The 17,948-nt window shown below is 46.4% G+C and overlaps 1 protein-coding gene across 1 annotated transcript in view; it reads left to right on the forward strand.

Annotated features, from left to right (window-relative positions):
• Positions 1-1,261: 1,261 nt before the first annotated feature.
• Positions 1,262-17,948, forward strand: part of filip1l (filamin A interacting protein 1-like) — a 43,391-nt gene continuing 26,704 nt past the window's right edge. Inside the window, exons 1-3 of the mRNA XM_062528523.1 lie at positions 1,262-1,636; positions 3,478-3,648; positions 4,884-5,062. Coding sequence (XP_062384507.1) covers positions 1,262-1,636; positions 3,478-3,648; positions 4,884-5,062 — 725 coding nt within the window. The remainder of the gene's footprint in view (positions 1,637-3,477; positions 3,649-4,883; positions 5,063-17,948) is intronic.

A 17,948-nucleotide genomic window follows, 5' to 3' on the forward strand; every position in this document is an offset into this window, starting at 1 on the left:
CCTCAGAGTGGATTAGCAGCAGCAGCCGCCGTCTTTGGCAGGGAGATGACATCATGCCTAAGTCATCCCACGGGTTTGTGTGTGTGTGTGTGTGTGTGTGTGTGTGTGTGCGTGAGCACAGAAGTTTGTGTGCACACAGACACACTCACTCATGCACCCAGCCACCCAAAACACCCCTTTGCCCTACCTCCACACATACACACACACCCATGCACGCATACAAACATAGACGCATGATTCTCATGATACCGATTTCTCTCTCTCTCTCTCTCCTAGTCTCTCTTCACTCCATCTTCTCTGTCTCTGTCTTTATCCGTCTCCCCCTACCTCCTGTTTTCACTGTCTTCCGCTCTCGCACTCATAAACTCCTTCTTTCCCTTCCCAAGTTTGTCTCTCTGTCCTGCAGTCTTTCATCACATCTTTTTCTGTCCCTTCTCCCCATTTAGATCTACCCTTTCTCTCTCTCCTTTATCTTTTCTCTCTCCCTCCCTCTCGTTTTGTTTCTCTTCCTCCTCTCTCTCTCTCCCTCCCTCCCTCCCTCTCCCTCCTTCTCTCTCTCTCTGGTTCCTGGTTTCTGCTACCCGTCATCATACAGTTATGCACTGATACATACGCAATGACATCACCCTTCATACGCTCAGTGCATATTGTCTTAATTACTGATCAAACAAGGCACGATGTGTCCAAACAGGTTCTCTCCCGTTTTTTTTTCTCTCTTTTTCCACTTTCCTTCCGCTGTGAGGGTGTGAGTTTGTTTAGGCCACTGCTGTTCAAACGCTGTCAGGTGTGTGAATGGAAGCGGTGATTGTTGGGGGCTCCAGCCCGCTTTTGTTGCTCCCACGGGTGATGGATTAAACCCTGAAGCATGAGCTTCTTCAGGCAACACCTGTTGGATCAGATCCCCTTCTCTGATCAGTTCGCTCTCATTCATGATACCAGCTGTGGCACAGTTTGCATACGTACAAACACACACACACTCACCACACATGTACGCACGCACACAACACACACACAAACAAACACACACACACACACACTCACACATACCACACAAACACACACTCTCACACACACACACACACACACACACACACACACACACACACACACACACACACACACACACACACACACACACACACACACACACACACATCTTTACACACTTACAGCCCTTTTATCTTTAACACACACAGGCACACACTGGTACACCTCCACTCATAAATCTCTGCCCTGTGTTTCTATCACCAGGTAAACAGCCATGCGTTCCCGTAGCAACAGTGTGGAGGACCTTGTACAGGCCAAGCCTTCATCGCAGAGGCCGCAGCAGCAGCAGCACACGCGATCCCGCCGGCGGGCCGCGGAGCACGAGGAACCTTCCGGAAGAGGCCCGGGGCAGCCTCGGCAGCGGGAGCCACCGGATGACGCGGCCACCATCCAGAGGAACCACAAGAGTGGCAGCGGTGGCAGCAGCAGCAGCAGCAGCGGGCACAGCAGCGGCGGGCACAGTGGCAGCGGCGGGCACAGCGGCGGTGGGCAGCAGCAGCGGGCCAGGGCGGCGTCGGCGGGGAAGGGCAGGGACCTCTCACGTGACGACCTCCTCTTCCTGCTCAGCATGCTGGAGGGGGAGCTGCAGGTGGGTTGGGGTCACAATCACCGCCCAGCGACTGTACACATCGTCATGGTGATCGGCTGACACTTTTGTCCACAGTGAATTACAGTACAGTACATGTACGTGACATAGTCAAAAAACAATGGCTTCAAATCAAATTGAGAATTCCTGAATTAATCATGATGGCAATAACAGCAACAATATCATTTTGGTTAGTTTATGGTTTTCATATTAACAAAAATAATTACTAAATAATTGATTAAGATAAATGATCAATTATATATAACTATATAGTGTTAGAAACAAATAGCAATTGGATTAGAATTAGAATGCTTCTCCAAACACAGGAATAAATTAGAATAAATGCCAGCGTGAATGAAACAAACTCTCCAAAACAGCAAACAAAGGCAAATGTTAGTGAATATTTTCATGTAATTTGCTTTGAATCCACTGTGAATGTGAACACACAGAAAAGACCTTACGCAGTAATATGGGCACCAGACCAGACTGGGGTTACATTTGAAAATGGAACTATTTTGTTCACATGTTCACACAAAAAAATAATGTCCAAATATAAAACTTCAATGAAAATGTGAGTAACTCGAACCTTCGCCTCTGTTTGTTGAATTTGAACGTGCCTATGGTCTCGGTCAAAGGCGAACTGAAGTCCCTGGTGATGGTGATGGACTTATGGCACGTTAAACAGCGGTGCGGTTTTCACATCAGAGGCCCCGCGTGGAAGCGAGAGGGGGATGAATGGAGCGTACACCACTAGGACAGGGACCTGTAAAAGGACACGAACCAAGGAAGTGGGGCCATTAAAACCAAGAGGGGAAAAAAGATAGCGAAAGAGAAAAGAAAGAGAAAAAAGAACGAGGGAGGAGGGGGGGCAGCTCCTCGCTTGTGAAGGGCTGGGGAGAGGAAGGAGGGAGGAGAGAGGGGGGGTAAAGGAGCAAAGGGGTAATGTTAATCCATCTCCCAGATAGCCCAGGCCTGGATGACCCTGGCCAGCTCAGCGGAACATCCCTCTCCCTCATGGACACCTGATGGAGCATGACAGGAGCAAAGGCAGCAGCACAGGGCAGGCAGGGAGGAGAGGCAGGGAGGAGAGAGAGGGAGAGAGAGAGAGAGAGAAAGAGGGAGAAGAGAAGGGTTACAGAAGAGGGTGAAAGTGCAATATGGAGAGAAAGGGAACAAAGTGGGGGAAAGAGAGATCGAGAGGGAGAGAGAGAGAGAGAGAGAGAGAGACTGGTTGAGGGGAGGGAGAGAAAGCGAGACGAAAATGCAGGAAAACGCAGGAGAAGGGACAGCGGTAAAGAACATGGAAGACAGAGGGGGCAGGCGATGGAGAGGTACAAGGCCTGTTAAACGAGGTGGGAGGATGTGAAAAAAAACTCAAAGAGAAAGACACCTAGTAAAGGGCAGTCACATTTACAGGGCAACCACATTTACAAATGCGCTCATTTCACAAGCTAACATGCTAAGCGTTCCACGCTTGACTTCCTTGTTTATTTCACCCCTGAAGAGCGCGTCGGCCCGCCTCGAAAAGTGTCAAGATTCGGAGGGTTTGGAAAGTTTGGCAGGACGGGCGGTATCTCACCGTTAACCTGCCACGGTGCAGACCCATTCAGAGTTAATGACGCACGCCGGCCCGCCATTGCATAAATGAACTGCTATGCACGCTTCTAAAAATGGCCACTGTAAAGTGCCAGCCAAGCGCGTAGCCCACCAATAACTTACACACACACACACACACACACACACACACACACACACCCATCCCCATTCACTCGAACGCGTTACTAACACACACCACAAAAAACTTGACATTGACTCATTGCCTTCTCTGGCCCCGTCCACTGCAGGCCCGGGATGAGGTAATTACGGTGCTGAAGGCTGACAAGATCGACCTGGCCGTGCTGGAGGCCAAGTATGGGTTTGTGACCCCGCAGAAGGTGCTCCAGTCCCTGCAGAGAGACGCCATCCAGAGAGGGGACGGATGGAAGGATGACATCTACGAGAAGCCCATGGATGAGGTGAGGCGCACGAGCCCAGAGGGATGACAACAGCATAAACAGTTAGGCTTTCGTATGATGCCAGGGATTTAACATGCAGTAGTACACCCATATTCTCTCTCTCTCTTTTCTGTCCTCTTTCCTCTCTTGCTCTTTCACTCACTCGTTCTCTCGCCCTCCACCTCCTTTCTCACCCCATCTCTCTCTCTTTCTCTCTCTCTCTGTCCCTCGCTTTGTGAAGTCCAGAGGCTATCAGGGATGAGGTGAGGCGCATGAGCCAGAGGGATGACAGCATCAACAGTTAGGCTTTCGTATAACATACAGCAGTACACCCATATATGGTTGACAGTCAGCTTGGATTGACAGAGAAAATTAAGTGAATGTATGGTGTATGAGCCTATGCCACAGGGTTGCAGTGTGCAACAGTTACAGTAATTTACTGTATATTAGCCACATTGTGTATAAGCCGCAGGGCAGTGTTTTATGCAAGTTAAAATAAACAAACCATATAAATACCATATTAACTGCCTCCTTGTATTGACCTCATACTGTAGCTGAAGAAATTTAGCAAAATCAATGGATAAGCCACGGTTAATAGTTGGGAAGTTATATTTTGGGTCGCATGATGGCAGGGATTAACATTTAAACTATGCCCATGGCCCCATACTGTATATGGTTGAAAGTCAGCTTGGATTGACATACAGAAAATTAAGTGCACGTATGGTGTATGAGACTGTGCCACAGGGTTGCAGTGTACCACAAACTCCGCAACAGCCACAAAGGCCATTGGGTATCACAGCCATGTATCATCCAGCTAATATAATGCTCAATAGCATATCTGATACCTGCGACTAAAAAGAGACATTGGCCGCATTTCCCAGATTCGTTAAGAAGCTCTTAAGTGCTAAGAACTTCTTAGGAGCGTTCTTAGAGCACTCCTAAGAAGTTCTTAGCACTTAAGAGCTTCTTTTTTTTTGTGATCAACAATTTTTATTGAGTATAAAAATGTCAGACATCAAAAGAAAACTATATACAGCAGGGAAAGTGAGCTCATAAGATCTAATAATAATAATGAGAGAAATAAAAAAAAAAATAATAATAAAGTGACAATAATGATAATGTGGCAAAATCAAATACTTAAGAGCTTCTTAACGAATCTGGAAAACGCGGCCCTTATCTATTCTATTGAACGGAACCCAAAATATCATCTCCATCTGAATCCCAAGTCAGAGAATATTTTGGTCTGTTTTTGTCAGCTGGACAAGCTGGTGGAGAAGCAGCGCGAGACGTACCGGCGCATGCTGGAGCAGCTGCTCATCGTGGAGCAGTCCCACCGGCAGACCATCTACAAGCTGGAGGACGAGAAGATGAACCACAGCGATTTCATGAAGAAGAGCGACGAGTTCACCAACCTGCTGGAACAGGACCGGGAGAGGTCAGTGGCCAGATGGCCAAAACCATAATTCAATATCGGAGTGTGTTATTGTTCATCAGGAAAATGTAATATAGCACTTCACCCTGTGGGTATTCTCAGAAAGGCCGTTTTTTTTTAAGAATGTGCTTGAAGAGAATTTTGGTCTAGCGAGTATCCTTGAAATTCAACTGGAACTAAAATAGTTGGAGCTCATTTCCTTGACTTTATGAAATGAGATTTGCTTTCATAATAATCGAGTTTGACCGTACAAAACAGGCGGTCGTTCACTGTGTTGCAGTCGTCCGGCCTCTGTGGCTGTTTTGGACACTGCGGCGCTTCAACTTAGCGTTCACGGCAAGGTTCTTGATGCACATTCTCTTTGGTTCCGCTCTGTGGTTCTTTACTGGTCTGTTCCTTAGCTACGTCCAAATCGGAGGGTATCTCAGCATTATATCTGGACACGTATGGGGCGCATTCGACTCCTTCAAACACTGTACAACACACCACCATCAAAGGGGACAAGTTAGACTAAATATTTAGACGAGGTATGGTTCAGGCCCTGAACAAGCACAAAGGGACCGTTTGAATGCCATGGTGCCCGCAATTAATCATCGAACTGATGACGAATCGTTTTTTTCAAAGTGGGGTCATTGTTATTATCTCACTTGAAAGCAGCTTGGCCTCCTCTGGACATGAAGTAGTGCAGAGAGTGTTTCTGGTCATTAGGGTTTGTGGGCCGGTATGTGTTGCTGGCTGGTGTTGGACTTCTCTATGAGAACTCACCCCCCCTCACCCCAATCCCTCTCCTGACCCGAGAGAGATGAGCCAGCCGTGGAGAGGTCCATTTGTCCGTTCCTGTTGAGGATCATTTTGACACGAAGCCCGTGGGTCTGGCCGGCTTCCGGGGGCCGAGGGATTACATGGTGCCCTGCTGCCTCTCCAGCGTGACAAATGGCGTCCACCGCAGCATTCATTACGTCTGCAGATATCCAAAAAGTTGTCATGGAGGCTCGGTGGGTGGAGGGTCATGGCAACCTCGTCTGCCTCCTGGTCCATAAGCCTTGCCCATCATGGCAGATGAATCAGACACAAATCATCCACAGAGGTTCCACATAATGTAAGGGGGGCTTTTTATCTTGATTATTTTGATGTGCCGTTTCATACTACATCTTGGCATTTTATCAGCTGTCAACATTTTTCATGTGCGATCAAAGAGAGTACACTTTTGTGGATTGGCACACTTTTAAATGGCTGTATAATTTTATTTACATTTTATGTTCACGATAATGCGGTGGAATTTTCTATCACACATTTTGTATTTGCACAGGCACGGCCTGTGCTTTGAAGCTACACCGTCGGTTTCCAGGATTAGATCGACAAGCTTGGCCGTCCTAACATAGCACTCTAAAATTGGGTGGGCACAACAGCCTTCGGGGTCGTTACGGGCAGCTAATTTGTTACTTATCATCGGGTTTCAGCTGCTATCTTGCATGGCATCTGTGTACCGAAAATAAATCCTAGTCCCCCAAAAGCGGACAGCGAAACCATCGCGGGCACTAAATGTAGTTACTGTCCTTACCTCAGCCGATGAGGTTCAACACCCAGATAAGTGTGTCAGGAACACAGTGCCATGGAGTATAAATATCCTGGGAAAGATTGAGGCCGGCTGGACTCCGTGTAGCCCCGGGCCATGTTGAAACATGTTGCCGGGCCTCTTGGCAAGGGCCTCATACACTTACCGGCTCCCATTGCCAAAGTGGACCGCTCTCACTTTTTTGGATTTCACAGTAATCATATTTGAGAGGTTCCTGAGGAATGTACCAAAGTGATGCAGGAGAAGGGGGAAAAAGGGGCCTTACTATATTCATTCTTCTCTTTTCCTTTCCGAAAAACACATAGCTCACTCCAGCTTTTCATCATCCCTTTTAGCATCCAAATCTATGATGTTGGCTATAAAGTGAAAACACGACTTCAAGGTTTCAAACACGACTTCAAGGTTTCAAACATGCACAGAGCTTTGGGGTGCATTTCAAAACAGTGTTAAAAAGAAGAATAATGAAAACAACGCAAGCCACACATACTGCCACAGTCACAGGGGGGTGTACAAAGTCCTCATTAAAAGCATTCATTTGGTGATAACTCAAACATGTCAAGTGTCTCTCGCAAAAAAAAAAGTGAACATGAAGGGATGTGGAGCCGGCCATTCTGGATGGCTGCAGTGTAACATGATGACTTGGCTCGGAATGAAACTAGCGCTCGGAAAAAAAAAAAACGACAGAAAATCCTGAAGGAGAGGGGGGGGAAAAAACTATTAAACCCAACAAACACATACTCTGGCATACTCGCTGTGCTTCAGTAATGTCTTTATATGGCAATGGCAAATGCTTGAACTCAGAACATCATGGAGAAGAGCATCCATGGCAACAGGAGACCTTGCAGAAATTGAGAACACTAACCACGTCTGCAGATGAAGCAACATGTCTAAACTAACCGTCAATAAAATAATAAATAAGCACAACTCTGCCGCTTGTGTTTACGTTGGTCCCTCTGTGACATCAGACACACGCCGGTTTAGGGGGCGCTTATCTCGCATGAAGTGCATTTAACATCCTGCCTGGCTCAAATGTCCCCGAAGTGGTCTAATTGCGATGATCTTATTATCGGAGTTACACAGCGTATTTGCGTTGGCCCGCTCACGTTCCGTACACTGTGCTTGATCAGCAAGCGTGTCAGGAAGGAGCAGCTGCCATGAGAAACAGTCCTTGCATCCAAAGGGTCATGTTAATTATTGGGGCAAAGTAAAAGGTATAGAAAAAAAAACAAAGATAATCATAAGATTTTTACTAGAAAGAGTTGCTGGTGACGACGTGATGCCGTTGTTGCGCGACATTTATAACGAACGGCGGAGCAATGCGGAGACATCGTGGGTTGCCGTGGAAACCGGCGGATTTTTTTTTTTTGCGGGCGAGGCCTCTGCCAGGAGGACGTCCAAGGTTTGGCCGCGCTTCACATGCAGGCCAGAACCGCAGAGCACACAGCGGCACGACGGCTGTAATTTGTGTGTCGTCTCTCCTCGTTCCAGACACAGAGAGAGCAGAGTGGACTCAGAGTGCACTGGAGTACTCTATGTTCAAGAGATGTGTGTAACCTGACCCCCCCCCCCCCCCCAAAAAAAAAAAAAAAAAGTGTTTTGTCCCTTTGAGGCTGTTGTTTGTGTTAACATTGGACAGGGCAGGAAAGTAATAGTAGTAGTGTACTGTGATGTATAGAGGATTCCGCAATTATTCTACTCACTGTACGGTCATAAGGGACTCATGTGATAATAGAAGGAATCCAGTTCTTCATTTGACCTACAAACATCGAGAGCTGCCCCACATGAACCCCCATCTCCATGTATTATGTTAAGGATAAGACTGAAGTAAAGTGTGTTGTTGGCAAAGCTTAGACATATTTGAGATAAACTCTCTCTCTCTTTCTCTGAATAAATTGCTTTATTCTGGCCGTTCATGTGTCATGTGCTGTTACTCAGCTGCAAAACTGCATTAAACAAACGCGATGTTTTAAAAAGGCTTTGACCTAAAAACCTACTCTCTGCAAAAGAGACAACCGCTAAAGTCTTCAGTCTGAAGCACCGACAAAACCCATCCATTACAACAGCGGACCACAGGTTAAGCACAAAAAAAACCCTCACTCTACTGTTCTGTTTCACTGTTCCTTCTGCTGTCAAACATTCCAAAGCATGTCAAAGAAGTCCCACAGTAAAATGAAAACGAAAAAAAAAAAAAAAAAAAAAAAAAAAAAAATGGGGCTAAGAAAACATCAAACCTCAGAAAGCACAACAGTGGACGACCACTTATCACCCGTTTGAAGGGGAGCAACAGTAACCCTCCTTGTTATCAAAGCAAGTGGGCCAGGAGATGGAGTCCATTTGAAGAGCACTGCGCCGCACCGGTTTTTAATTTCATGCTCGTTAATCCATTGTTGTACGTTGCATTGTAGCAGGATGTAATCACTTCCTTTCTTGGGTCCTGGCACACTGGGACTGAGATTACATAGTTTGAGGGCTATGTGTAGCAGGATTTGGGAGCAGACACCAGATCTCTCTTTCTCTCTCTCTCACTCTCACACACACACACACACACACACACAGCTTGCTCTCCCTCTGTCTCTCTCTCTCTCCCTCTCTCTCTTTTCCCTCTTTTTCAGTGCAGTCCCCATCCCCTGGATCCCCTCGGTTCTCCCTAGAAGGCCCAGAAAGCATGTGAAAGTGGAGGAGGTCAAGCAGCCCACTCTGATTAATTGGCCATCAAAGCTGCGTCCAGGACTGATGACCTCACTGCACACTGTATGAGGCTAAAGTGGGGGGGAGGTGTGTGTGTGTGTGTGTGTGTGTGTGTGTGTGTGTGTGTTGGGGTGGGGGGGGGGGGGGGTGGTCTGAGAGCCTGGAGCAGCCGGCCCCCTAACTCTCACCAGATGTTGCTGAGAAAAAAGGGGGCTGCCGGCCGCAGCTCTCTCTCTCTCTCTCTCTCTCTCTTGCACACGTTACATCGAGGACGTTCGGTTCTTTTCAAGGTTCCGTGGACTAGCACGGGGTAGTGTTTTATGGCCACTTCGGGTTTTTTTTTTTGTTCCCCCAAACTTCAACCCCACCACCACCACCACCACCATACCAAAGTCCTCCACCATCCGTCACTGACCCCATTTCCTTCCCTTCGGCATTCCTCGGTATGTAGCGTACTGTAACTCACCGAGCCCCACTGGACAAACCTGGACCTGGTTTGTTGTCGAACAAATGGCCAGAGTTGTAAAAGCCTTCGATAGCAGGTCCTGTTGTGGATAGCTGTTCACATCGAAACTCAATCCAGGAGTGAACTATTGCTGTTTACTTGACCAGTCACCAAGGGTAGTGTAGGGCCAATCAGTTACTCAGCAAGGACCTCAGGAATAACTAAGGCGGGGCTGTGGTTGCTGTGTGTATACTCCAGAAAACATCCAGGTAACTGATGTCCTGTACCTCTTCTATAAAAGACTGCTAGATCGCCGCGGTAATATCTCTGAAAATGTCGACAAATGTCGGCTGTGTTTGGTGGATATGTCTGGTTGTTCTTGTTGGGGGAAAAGACGTTATCTGATGATCTCCTTTTCCTGGGTGTTTTGATGAGGGGGACATGGCGTTTTTGACGTCCCCTGAGGGATGTGAAAGGCCATATTGTAACCATATCTACAAAACATCGACATCTACCTCTCCAAATATACACAGACAAAAGAACATGTCCACGTATACATGCTCTCACATGAATAAACACCCACTTAGCTACAGATTTGCCTTCAAGACATGCAGTATCTTATACACACATGCACACTACATGTATACTGATACATAAAACTCACAGGGTCCTATACACACACACACACACACACACACACACACACACACACACACACTCACAAAGGAAGTCTGCTGTCATAACCACAGAGATGACAAGGATCATGATAATATCAGTGACCCATGGAGACACAGTGTGCTGCACAAGCCTGTTCCCACACACTGCCTGCCTCTGCTTTCCTCATCGAATCACGTCAAAATCTTCTAGTTTCTGTCAAGACCTGTCAGGGTGAGAGAGAGGGGGGTAGAGAGAAAGAGAGAGAGAGAGAGAGAGAGAGAGAGAGAGAGAGTGAGTCTAGTGCTGCTTCTTAACTACAGTGACCTAACTGATGGGACGAAACCGCTGGCTAAGACAGCTTGATAGCCATCGTGGTTAATTTGACATTTTCTGAGGTCCTCTCAAGGTCACCCTACGCATGCACAGAGACAAAATTGCAGATCTTTGCGATTCACTGGAGTCCCAGTCCAAAGCCAGCGGCAGTAGGGCCCTGGAGTGCTCCTCCACGCGCCTCGTCCCCCGTGCATCCCTGGGATGTTTTCCCTGTAAGCTCACGGAGAGGGGAAGGGCCCTCGGCTCATAAATTGTCCCCGAGTTGACAAATAAGACTCCGGCCTCTTGTGTAGGGGGAAGAGTGCACCTACGATCCTGCCACACCTGGACTCGAGGGGATCCGCTGGCTCATCTATCACTCAAAAGCATAGGACAGGACAGTACACACACACACACACACACACACACACACATTCCTACTCTGAACATGAGGTGTAGATAAGATGAGAGGTGCACACACACACACCTGTGTTGGAAATAGAAACATATGTTGGTTCCTTTGCAAGGAAAGTTTTATTTTGTTTCTGGGAAAAGTGATATTACTGTCAACTCTTAGTCCTTTTTTCACATCACCTCTAGGGATAATGGTGTAGCAATAATGTCTAAATATTATTTTTCCACCCCCTTCATGCTACAGAAGAAACATGCAGTTTCTCCCCTCAAGATCCTACAACAATAGTAATTACAACAGAGTAGGCAGACTGCTGCTGTCCATAGCGCCTCAAGTCACGCTGTATCGAATTTCACCCGGAATCTTCCGAGCGCGAGGCCGCGTTGAAGGACCGCGAGGGGGTTAAACGGGAGAGAGAGAACGTGGTGAGAACGCCAGCGCTCCTGGCGCGGGAGGGGGGGGGGCCCCGCCCGCGTTGCCGACGACGACAAGCGGATGAGCACATCTGAAACGCGTCGTTGGCTCCGAAGCCTCTCTGCAGGATCTCAGGTTCAGTTCATGAATCACACGGCCGTGACACATTCACCAGCTTCCTCCGAAACATACACACGACACGGATACCTACAGGGGCTCTCGCGCAGAGGTGGCCAGCAGGCTGCAGTTGCGTCAACGCATTTTTCTTGTGCTTTTCTGCACGTCTAGAGAGAAAGGGGGGAGGTTGTTGTTGAGATATTGGACATACCTCGTTGCTTTAGTTTCTTAAACATAACCCCCCCCAAAAAAAACAACAACAAAAAAATGTCAATATAAAAAAAAAAACATACTCAACACTTTCTCACAGGTCCACTGATATACTGAGGACAATCTATACATGTAACGCATACATTGTATTCGCATGTTACATCCTATTGTAAATTTACAGATTGTAGAAAACTGTCTGCTTTTCAGATGTGTGGCAGTGTGCACAAGTCTTCTGGGACTCGCTCTTCTGGAGAACACACTCTTGTTGCCGCAGACTCCTTGGATAATGTTAAAAATATCTTGTGGGTTTCTCCGGAGTGATTCACATGCACTGGTCCCTTTGATGAGATTTATCTCACTCTAACAGCCGTGCAAATGAAATAAAGATGGGCCTCTGTAACCCATCCAGGTTTCAACCCTCAACACACTCTCTCTCTCTCTCTCTCTCTCTCTCTCTCTCTCTCTCTCTCTCTCTCTCTCTCTCTCTCTCCATCTCTGTCACTCTTCTATGGCATCAGCTCCGCCGTGATAGGAAAAAATGAGCTAGTTCCTGATTGTGACCTAACTGGCGGGGCGTGTGCCAACCGCCGGTTCTTCTCGGCCAGATAGTGACAGAATTGTCCCACTTCTCTCTCTCTGCATCCTGAAAGCAGCCTCACACACACAGCACGGGCCTGGAAAGAAATGATAACGGTGCAACTTTGCTTCGCAACGTGCTCCCTGAAGAATGTGCACAAATTAGTTATTTGTGGTTTCCTCCAACTCACCACTGGTTGCATAATAAATCATAATTACTGTAGTGAGATTGTCACATATTGCGGGAGATCTGGCTTGGCTCTATTCTTCCATTTGAAGAAAAAAAAACCTGAATTAGTAAAATGGCAGGTGAATGATAAGAAATGAAAACCATATTGCAATGTACTGTAGTTTATTTATTGTTGTCATTTTTTTTGGCATTATGATACTGATATTCCAGGGATATCTGGAAAGTTGCGCATTAAAATCCCCATTGCCATAGGGCTGTGCATTTCATTGTACAACATGTACAACAATACACTATAAACACAGTACTTTATAATTGTGGGGGTTTTATTTTTATGTTTCACAAACATTTCATCACTTGGAATTTAAATCGCAATGTGATAAAAAGATACGATATCAAGCCATTAAAATCACAAGTAAAAACACTTTTTACAACTGTTCATCCCAGCAAGCTGTGTGGACTTGTCAGGAATTCTCCGTGGTGAGTGTGTTAGTGTGGTCCCAGGCTCCATCAGTGCGCTGCGTAATGAGATGACATATCTCCGGCAGAATGTCATGATTGGCCTCACAAAGCCACAGAGCGCACACTTGCGCATGACACCATTCGTTTTTTCCAACTCTCTAAAGATTTCTCCTCTTTTCTTTTCGTTTCTCTTCCCCCCCGTTTTCTCTAAATGGGGAAATACCTTTTAAGCAACACCCCCGGGATTTAAAAGGCAATCTGTCCCGTCTATCAGACAGCATGGCGACGTCGAGAGGGCGCCCACAGATGGTGCTGGACAAGGGAGGGAGAGAACTATGACCCCGTCCACCAGCCTAAGTATTATGGCCAGTGTTAACAGCATGGGAGAGAGAGAGAGAGAGAGAGAGAGAGAGAGAGAGAAAGACGGAGAAAGAGAGGGAGAGAGAGAAAGAGAGAGAAAGACTGTAGACTTGTTGTCTAAGCCTGCACCAGCCCAGTTGGCATGATGTGCCACAGTCGTTCAGTCTGTTTATACACTCTGACTTTCACCACAGTTTCTCCGGGAATCCCTCAGCTCGACATACTGGTTTGGAACATTCGGGCCGACTAATAAGCAACTACGCTGCGCCCTGCGTTGATGTATGTGGAATCCTTGCATGCGAGCTTCACTATGTCCTGCTGTTGTCAGGGTGTAATTTCGCTTCAAAAGCTCGATTTTTTTCTGGCAAAAATGGAGGTCGATGTGGTCGACCTTCTACGATTACTTTTTTTTTTCTTTTCAGATTTTGCTATAGTTTAACTGTGAAAGAGAGAAAAAAAAATGACAAGTATGAACTGTTAAGCGGTTTGTGTCCAGCCAAACCCACACTCAACGAAGACGCATGAGAGGACCCCAAAAAATAAAAAAAATTGTGATTGAAACTATAGTGCGGTATTGTGGGAGAGGAGCTCAATCAAGCTATGATGAACAAACATAGCTGCTGTCCGAGACACAGTCCACAACACTCTGCCAGTAACGGGTGGGGCCTGAGAAAGTAGATAGATTAGCCTAGCATGGTTCCCAATGTGTCAGAAGGGAAAATAACTTTCACAATAGTTAAGTCATTGTTTAGATGCTGGATTTTTTATTGCCTCTTTCACCAAAAGTGGAGTCTTTCCCAGGCTCCTCTCCCATAGGGGGGCTTACGAACGAGGCCTAGCGTGAGTACAGAAATGGCAGATGTGTAAAGATCTTCTCAAACACTTCTAGCACCTTCTGCCCCAACTTCTTTACCCTTCTTATCTTTCCTACCTCCCCGAACTTTTCCACTGACAGTGCACTTCTGCCGGCTTCGCTTCGCACCGAGTGCTTCAACACTTGTCAGGTTGCCTGGAACTGGTTTCGCTGCTTTCTCTCATTAGTCGAATTCTATCCTCCTATCCGACTGATTTGTTGTGCCTGACTTCGTAAGTCACTTTGGATTTAAAGCGTCTGCGAGATGCGGCGCTGTGTTCTCGGTCCGCTGGAGCTGGGATGGAAGAAAATGCACGCTTTCGCAGGGGCTGTGAGGAGCTTACCGTACATGAGGTCAGATACAGTGATCATCATATTTCAGTCGTCAGGATGCTTGTAAATGTTTGGGGCAGTTGGAGAGAACACATTGGCCTGTGTAACACAAGCGGAGACATCTATAAAGGCTAATAGCAGACACCAGAGGCAGCCTCAACAGAACAGAAGACACTCATTTTCCATTGTCTCCATTGAGATGAGAGGCAGACCGAGGCCAAGTTTGACGGTATGAGGTAAAACAGATTGAATGGCAAGGAGGAGCATCCAAAAATGCAAAGAATGACCTGCAGAAGATAGTTTTACCAGTTCACAGAGATTCTCCGATTCACCCCACACACCAAATCATTGTTTGAGGGAGTTCTTCGAGTAAATTATGGCTTGGCTAAAGATGGAGAAGGAAACGTAGGCCTCTATTATGTCTTTTTTTCCCTCTCCTCTCCTGCTGTTGTGGTTCTGGTCAGACTGGAAGGAAATGACAGTGTGAACTTGGACACCATGTCCTTCAGGCTGGCGGCAGCTGCATCTGAATAATGTGACGGGCGAAGGCGCTCGCCGCCAAAACAGTGTCAAGATACGAGGGTGAGATAGGTGGAGGGGGGGTGGCGGGGGGGGGTGGAAATGGCTTGGAGCTGCCAGCTAGCATCGCTTATCAGACCCGAATGTGTGCTCAGGGGCGGGCCAGAGCCAAAGAGTGCAAACATCAGAGTCGAGTGTGGTGCTCCATTCTCGCACTCCCGAGCCAAGGGCGATCGTGCGATAAGGCAATAAAGAGATCTTTTGTCGTTCGGAGTGACATAATCATAAAAAATTTATGCTAGCGCTTGATGACTAAGAAAAAGCAATATGTGGCACATCAGATAAGCGTGGCAATACTGCACATGAGACAGATTGATAGGCCTGCCAAGAAATATAAGCACAGCGCTAGACCAACATCCATGCATGGGATTTTCTGCACTTTAAGACGCCGGTTGGCGACGACTGAAGGTCTAATGGGGGTTTGGTGAAAGAAGTGCTCAAAAAATGGCTTACACCATCTCTGGTAGCCATTAACCCAGAAATAAAACTACCATCCTCGAGGGCTTTTTAAACCTTACCGACTCTTGGGTTGACAGCTTTCTCATTCGTAGCATCTAAACCGACTGAGGGCACATAAAGTATTAATAGAGCCATACTATTAAACTATCTATGGCTTTATTTCACATAAACATTCCTGTTGCATTGTCGTCCAGGAGCACTTGCTGCCCATAAGGTGAAAAAAATAGCGAGAGGCTATTTTCAGTCGAGCATCCTATCGGTACACAAGAGATTTGTGGCACTCTCTGCGCTTCTGCGAGGCTCTGGTTTAACGAGTGGCACATAAAATTGGAAATGGAGCTTGTAACTTGTGAGAAGTGTTAGGAAAGACTAATTTTGAGGTGGGAACCGTTAATTACAAACATTTATGAGAGAACAGTTCAATTTACTTTTCCCTGACGGAATGTGGCTGACGCAGATACCCCAGAGTGGTCGAAAACGTGCCTTCGCTCGTTTGTTCTTTTCCCCCCGTCCTTGATGACATGAAAGTGGTTCTTTGTGGAAAAGTCAGTTGAATTATTTTGGTTATCTTGAGTAATGTGGAGCTTTCCACTCCCCTTATATGAGAACTGACATGATAGCAAGGAATTAGAGTTTCTTTTCCAATACAGCGAGCAAATAAACACAAACACACACACACAGGCGCGCGCACACATGCACTCACACACACACACACACACACACACACACACACACACACACGCACACACGCACACACATATAGTTAGTTACCCATGTTCAAATTCAACTCAAGCCACTGTTTAATGCGGGCAACAATGAAGATGAGTTGTTACAGACGGCAATGAAGATGAGTTGTTCCAGGCCCATGCTCATAAAAGCAGCTGTTGAAGGTAGAGGTAAGGGTTTGTCAGAGAGGATTTGCAAAACAACGGTGACAAAAAAAGAAACCAGACCGTTTGGCAAGAGGCAGAGCAGAGGAGAGCATACTTTCACATGGACCACCATGTCCTGTTGCATCCTTGGCCTTTTTGTGGTATGTTACAAGCAGCGAGAAAGAGCCACAGTTGTATTTTAAATCTCCCTCACTCCCTATTTCGGAGCTTGGCCCACATTGGGATTCTTGAGGTGATTAATGGAATAAAAATGCTCATGCCAAAGTCTAAGAGCAATATATACCCTGCAAGTGGTCTGGGTTGGAAAGCACATCACTGGGAGCATATTAATCACACGATATGTAAGCACGACATACTCTTCTCGTGCACGCTCCTCTGTCTTCACTTTCAAATGCACGTCCACGTATTACCTGTATGGTTTACCTGTGGACCAATTAGATAACTCTTTGAATCAAGAACTGAGCTTATCCACTCTTTGCGGATCAGTGGCTGCAGAGATGTGTTTTCCGAGCATCTCCCGGAATGAGAAAAGCCTCCTTCAGTGCACGGCTTTTTCAGCAAAGCCCTGCAAGCTGGGTGCAAAAGTGCTAAATCAAACAGTTTGGGCTTTTACAAGCCCACCAGGCTTCTTGGAGAACATCACAGAAATGTAATTCAAATGGCATGAAGGAGCCTGGCATGGCTTTAGACTAAATCCAGTCATTTTATGAGAGGAATTCTGAGATCTGACCAGCACTGGGCTGATTTAAAGAGATATCGTCTATCCTAATGGTTCAAACTACTAATTACAGCGTGCAAGAGACCTTTAAAAGAAAAACAGAACACGAAAAATAACATCGCCCCATATATGAGTGGCTCCATCCAGGATACACAGAAAAGATTTGACAGTAAAGCTCTTTGCTGACATTGTTAAGAGAAAAATACTCTTCAGTTTAAATCTTAGGTTTGGGCATCTTCCTAGAGCACATTTCTTGTATGCATAATTATCCGTAACATATCCAGTTATTCAAAATATTCAGTTTCTATGTACACAGGACCGATTCTTTCAACATTAACGGTTGAGTTGTGAACTATACAGCGTAGTGGGAAACAGATTATTGCCGTTTCTGTGTACACAAGTAAATATTAGACTTTGATTATTTTTCCTAGGGGAGATGTTTTTTCAGTCTCATACAATGGCAATGCAGTGTGTTTCTTATGACACTAAATGATACCTATGGCTTTTTCAAGAGAAGATCCCGGTACACTTTACTTGAAGGTGTCTACATAACAGTGATATGACACTGTCATGAACATTATAAACAAGTCATAAACACGTCTGTTTTTAAGTGTCACTTGTTTTTTGTCATGAAGGGT

Source organism: Sardina pilchardus, chromosome 23 (genome assembly GCF_963854185.1).
Source record: "Sardina pilchardus chromosome 23, fSarPil1.1, whole genome shotgun sequence".
Classification (NCBI taxonomy): Eukaryota; Metazoa; Chordata; class Actinopteri; order Clupeiformes; family Clupeidae; genus Sardina; species Sardina pilchardus.